Source organism: Engraulis encrasicolus, chromosome 22 (genome assembly GCF_034702125.1).
Source record: "Engraulis encrasicolus isolate BLACKSEA-1 chromosome 22, IST_EnEncr_1.0, whole genome shotgun sequence".
In the NCBI taxonomy this organism is placed as follows: Eukaryota; Metazoa; Chordata; class Actinopteri; order Clupeiformes; family Engraulidae; genus Engraulis; species Engraulis encrasicolus.
In genome coordinates this window covers 49,591,521-49,597,520 of record NC_085878.1, presented here as the reverse complement: position 1 = coordinate 49,597,520, position 6,000 = coordinate 49,591,521, and the positions used below count along the sequence as shown (strand labels likewise).

Sequence of the window (6,000 nt, the reverse complement as noted above, 5' to 3'; positions counted from 1 at the left end):
AGCATACCCTGTTACCAAACTCGCTTTCTGGAAAATCCCACATGACCGATATGCCCTCAGAGCGCATCTTCAACCATCATTTACATTCAAGTGGTAGCACAATTATAGAGCATCAGATAAACGCCACAGCAAAAAGGAAACAACACCCGAGTTAACTACAAAACCACTTTATTGAAAAAGCAGATTATATCATCTAAGGTTAAATGATACGTCCCAACTTTTAATACATTAAATAACTTTAGACTTTTTCATGTTTAGATAAATAAATCTACTTTCCTTTTTTGTTCATGAAACATCTAGGCAATCAATTATTAAAACGATACAAAAAAGTGATACAACAGGATGTCAGATGTGATGTTGGACAGCTACTAGGACAGGAGAAATACAATTCAGCTACTTTTCATTGGAATTACTTGATGGAACATGAAACAAAAAAACTAGCTGCTCTATGTACAGGGAAAGAAACTACCTGTGTGCTATGCAATAGTAGTACATTTCTTTTCTTTCTTCTTTTTTTTCTCCACAAAAAAGTGTATTAAGACATCGTCGAGCAGAGAGAAAGTCACTGCTCTTATTCTTGTGGATGTTCTGGGATACTGAACATACTGGAATGGGCAATGCTGGTTGTGCTTTTTTGTTTTTGACTAAATCTCAAATAATAAAAAAATGAAAACAAAACAAAAATTCTCAAAAAAAAATCTCACTACTTTTGAAGTGCAAGACCATATCACCTCAGCAAGTCCGATGGTGTGTATTGGTGACCTTCAGTGATGTCCCGTCAATGGGCGTGTGTGTGTGAGAGTTAAGTTAATAGAAATGCATATATTACACAAAACAATTGTTCAGTTTCATCAGCCAAACAACAACTCATTGCATGTAAAAAATACAACATAATAATCTCATTGTGTGTTGGGGTCGAATTGAGGGGAGAAATTTCCATGCATGTCCTGCCTGTCCTCTCCTGTGTTCTGTCTTCATCACCGAGGTGATGGGACATCAGTCCATTGGTCAATTCAGTAGTTCTAGAGAGACACCTCACCAGCAGACTGGACATAGCTGCTTCAGTCACCAGACCAGACCTTATGTAGCGTGGCACTGTTGACTTTTACAAACACACACACACAAACACACACGCATACACACACATGGACCACCACACATACACATCAAGACGAGACAGAAACTAAACCACAAAAACCAATAGACATGGGTGGGCGTACGTCAAGGGTCCCGCCCTTGACACACACAGCCACCCAGACACACATACACAAACACACACTCACACATGAGAAAACAGCTAGGGACATCCCTACCAAAAGACCCAAGCAGAGACCAGCTCCACCCAGGCTTTCCCTCAATAGGGCAACCTCCCTCCCATCCATCCATCCATCCATCCATCCATCCATCCATCCATCCATCCATCCATCCATCCAGCCAACCTACGGGCAAACGGTGTCAGTGTGGGCAGTCGAGTCCCACCAAAGGCAAAGGTGTGTAGCGAAGTGGACACACAACCTGCATGCACTGTATTGTACTGTATTGCCTTATACTGTACACACAGAAAACATACAACCCCATTTTGCTTTAAGGCATTGAAGGGGAAGAGGAAAGAACGAAGGAGAAGAGTTCTGTCTCTACAGAGACACGAGTGACACTCTCTTCTCTTCCCTCACTCTCAGTAAGCCTGCTCCTCCTCTTCTTGCATTCCCAAAGATCCACTCTCCCCGCTCTCTCCTCCTTTCCCTCCCCCTACCCCCATTCTCTCTCCTGCTCTCTCTCTCTCACTCTGCTTGGACAAACCAGTGTCTGGAACGTATTAAGAGCACCAGTCTCTAAGGGCTGACCGGCCAGTAGGTCGTGTGAATCAGTGGCCACATGGAGGGGGGGAGAGATGTGGGGTGAGTGGAGAGTGGGGGGTGCTACTGGGCCAGCATGTGGATCTTCCGGGAACCACCATGGCTCCAGAACAACAGCACCACCACACCACACCACCACCACCACCACCAACATGTCACATCCCCTCTGGAGAGGAGAGGAGAGGAGGGAGGTGGGGTGGGGATTGGACTGGCATGCGGATACACCAGGAACCACAATGGTACCAGAACAACAACCACACCACACCACCAAATCACATCCTCTCTCCACTCTGAACTACCACTCTCAGTGGCCTACAGTGAATCCTCGACCCCAGCCCCCGCCCTTGAACATAAGCACTTCCAAAAGTCACAAAAATATCACATTACAATGCTAAGTTCTTTTTGTTTTTTTCAAAAACCTGGAAAATGTTTACAAAATATATATATATATATTTATATATATTCATAATAGGATAGACCATCTAGGTGCATCTACGTCTTGTGGTGATACATTTTAAGACACAGCTTGGAGAGTCATGGAGTCTTGACAATCACAGCCATGTTGAAATGAGAGAATGCCACCAGGTGCAGCAGAGCCACTCAGCTCAGCTACCGTGTGTGTGTGTGTGTGTGTGTGTGTGTGTGTGTGTGTGTGTGTGTGTGTGTGTGTGTGTGTGTGTGTGTGTGTGTGTGTGTGTGTGTGTGTGTGGCACTGGCCTGTGGTGGTGGCGGATGGGAGTCGCAGCAAATGCAGGAATGTGTGTGAATGAGAAAGGCCACTCGGAAGGCACATCATGTCCATGTTGCTCTCTCTCTCTCTTCATCTCTATCTCCGTTTCTCTCTTTGTGTTTTCTCTTTCTCTCTGCACACGACAGGTGCTCAGTGCCAGCAATATGGAGGACCTTGTTGCTTCAGAGGGGTTGGGGTGGGGTTTGCAGGTGGTGGTTGGGGGGGGTAGAAAGGCTCTGGGTGGCATGGTGGTGGTACACGTCTTCGGTCGGCATGCTGGAATGACGGAGGGAAACAGAAGCCCCCCCCCCCCCCCCCCAAAAAAGACGAGCCATGTCCTTTCCCTCTCCCTCCTTCCAGCTCCCTTCATCCTTTCTCTGTCCCTCTCTCTTCTCGTTTCTTCCTCAGTTTCCTTCTCTCCATCTCTCTCTCCCCAGTAGTCTGTCCCCTGCCAGAGCTCAGCTCGTGGGGTCAGAGTGCTGACGTCAGACGTAGCCTCTTGGCTGCACTGGGGGGCCCTTTTTATTTCTGTCAATGTCTCGCAGGCCAAGAAAGCGGTTGAGGAGGAGAGGAGAGGAGAGGAGAGGAGAGTGGAGGAGAGGAGAGGAGAGGAGAGGAGAGGAGAGGAGAGGAGAGGAGAGGGGAGGAGAGGAGAGGAGAGGAGAGGAGAGGAGAGGAGAGGAGAGGAGAGGAGAGGAGAGGGGAGGAGAGGAGAGGAGAGGAGAGTGGAGGAGAGGATAGGGCAGGAGAGGAGAGGGGAGGAGAGGAAAAGAGGAGAGGAGAGGAGGAGAGGATAGGGCAGGAGAGGAGAGTGGAGGAGGGGAGGAGAGGAGAGGAGAGTGGAGGAGGGGAGGAGAGGAGAGGAGAGGAGAGGAGAGGAGAGGAGAGGAGAGGAGAGGAGAGGAGAGGAGGAGAGGAGAGGAGGAGAGGGGAGGAGAGGAAAAGAGGAAAAGAGGAGAGGAGAGGAGGAGAGGATAGGGCAGGATAGGAGAGTGGAGGAGGGGAGGAGAGGAGAGGAGAGGGCAGGAGAGGAGAGGAGAGGAGAGGAGAGGAGAGGAGAGGAGAGGAGAGGAGAGGAGAGGAGAGGAGAGGAGAGGAGAGGAGAGGACAGGAGAGGAGAGGAGAGGAGAGGAGAGGAGAGGAGAGGATGTTCTGAGACTCCATCTGGCCCCAGGGCCCCTTGCTGGTGTGACAGGGGAAGTGATGCGTAAGGTCGTGGCGTTCCGTGAAAGGTAGGTACAGTTCAGTGTTGGTTGGCTGCCAATGTCTGCTTGGGTGGTGAGAGAGGCATATTGTTTAATGCTCTTCAGCTGGAGGGAGACTTATGTGTGTGCACGTTATCGAGTATACATATGTTTAGAATATGTATGAAACACGTGTTGAAATGAGGACTTTTGTGTCTCTCTCCCATGCATTCTCTCCACAAAATTGAAAGGAGAGACACAGCTGGCTAAATGGAGTTTGTTGACCGTTCCTCCTCTCCAGTGCTTGACATCTCTTCATCATGTCTCCCTTCTTCTTCTTCTTCTCCCTCAACCTCCCTCTCCCTCGCTCCGGCGTGTTCGGGCCGGGTGACGTGGGTGCGCCCTCACAGTTCGGTGACGTGCAGGGGGTAGCTGGGTGGCGCGTGGGCGTGGGTGGCGGGCACTGGGGTGGGGGCAGTGGCGGGCGACTTGAGGCGGTGCAGGTGACAGCCGTGGCACAGCAGATGGCTCTCCAGCGGGTAGCAGCGGTGGCCCTCCTCGTCATTCAGCTGCAGGCCGCAGTCCTGGACACACACACAGGCACACACACACGGGCACACACACACACACACACACACACACACACACACACACACACACACACACACACACACACACACACACACACACACACATAGAGAAAAACAAAGACAAATGTCAGAAAATCACACAAACATGTATTGTACATACACACGCATACACAAACACCAACAAAATACCCCTAAATGAAGTGATCATGTCTGAACTTCATTGCCATTGTGAATTTCAGCTTTATTTTTCTTTCGCAGTTGGAAAATCCAAAAATGTGCAGAAAGTAACATCCATAAAAGATGAAAAAAACAGGAGTGAAGGGTCTCAGTGCGAGGAGAGCAGCTGACCTGTCATATTTCAAACGCACCCCCTCACGACGGCTCTTCAATAAATAAATTCCTGAGCTCAGGCCCTGTGCCCTGCCCAGCATACTGAGCAAGCAGTGCACTGCATCATGATGTGTCAGCGGTGGTTAAAAATTAAGGATCCTTGTCAGTCTGATTCTTATAAGACCCATCACGTCGCCTCCATCATTAACTAATGTCAAAAAGTAACCTGGTGACAATTTTTACTTGACTTCAGGAATGCCATTCCGTCATGTCGTGACAGGCAGAGCAAGATAACGTAACGGCACAAATGAAACAGCGCCTATAAACATGTCTCAGAGTGATAATGTAGCCGTTTCAGACCATAAAGTGTCATGCCTCAGCAGGCTGGGTGTTAAAGGGGTCGGGATGTAAACATGACGTCTACGTGAGCGGCCCACAGGAACTGTGTTATCTGTCTGATCCGATCTCGGGTATTTACAAGTTCACCAGAGCTGTGTCATGGCTCACCACAGGAATGTGCTGGTCAATAATTCACCGCCGTCTTGTAACTCATTTACTCAACAACCGCCAGAGTTTTCATTCTGACTTATGAGCACTCTCTCTCTCTCTCTTTCTCTCTCTCTCATATACTGAATCCCAGAAATACAGACTGATTGTGTCAGAGCAATTGAAGTGCTGGGAAGGTGGCAAAAGCCCCCCCACCTCTCTACATCACAGAAACACAGACTACCTGACTGAATCAAAGCAGTGTATCATTGTAAGAAAGGCAACGGTCTTACCTCACAGTGATAGCACTCCACATGGTAGTCTTTGTCCATCGACACAACACGGATCGTTTCTTCCGAACCCTGGATGAAAAACAAACAAGTATGTTTCAGTACAGTACACACATTGCGTTTCCACACCGTTCTACCGTCACACATTAGCTACAGTGCCCATGTTGCTCATAAGATTATATTATTGCTGATTATGTTATGAAATTATATTTTCACTTCTACTATTATTATTATTATTGTTATTATTATTATTATTATTGTTATTATTATTATTATTATTATGTAACATACAAAGTAGACACATACCTCAGCAGGAAGGATGGGCTGGTTACAGGAGGCACATTTTGGTGCAAAAACCCTGTGAAGCAAACACAGTTCTCACTTTTAAAACAGAGGGAATATTTTGTGAAACAAATGTAATATTCAAGAACTGGTACAACTCCAGATATTAAATGCTGCTCTAACCACACACAAGGGTGTCAGCTGTACACTCAAGGCCTCTTGAAGATGACTTAAGATTCTCAAATGTACTCT

At 47.6% G+C, this 6,000-nt stretch overlaps 1 protein-coding gene across 1 annotated transcript in view; it reads right to left on the bottom strand.

Moving 5' to 3' along the window:
* Positions 1-3,543: 3,543 nt before the first annotated feature.
* The window catches only part of wtip (WT1 interacting protein), a 36,254-nt gene continuing 33,797 nt past the window's right edge, over positions 3,544-6,000 (bottom strand). The window contains exons 6-8 of the mRNA XM_063188541.1: positions 5,773-5,824; positions 5,470-5,538; positions 3,544-4,354 (exon numbers count right to left, since the gene is read on the bottom strand). Coding sequence (XP_063044611.1) covers positions 4,175-4,354; positions 5,470-5,538; positions 5,773-5,824 — 301 coding nt within the window. The 3' untranslated portion in view covers positions 3,544-4,174. The remainder of the gene's footprint in view (positions 4,355-5,469; positions 5,539-5,772; positions 5,825-6,000) is intronic.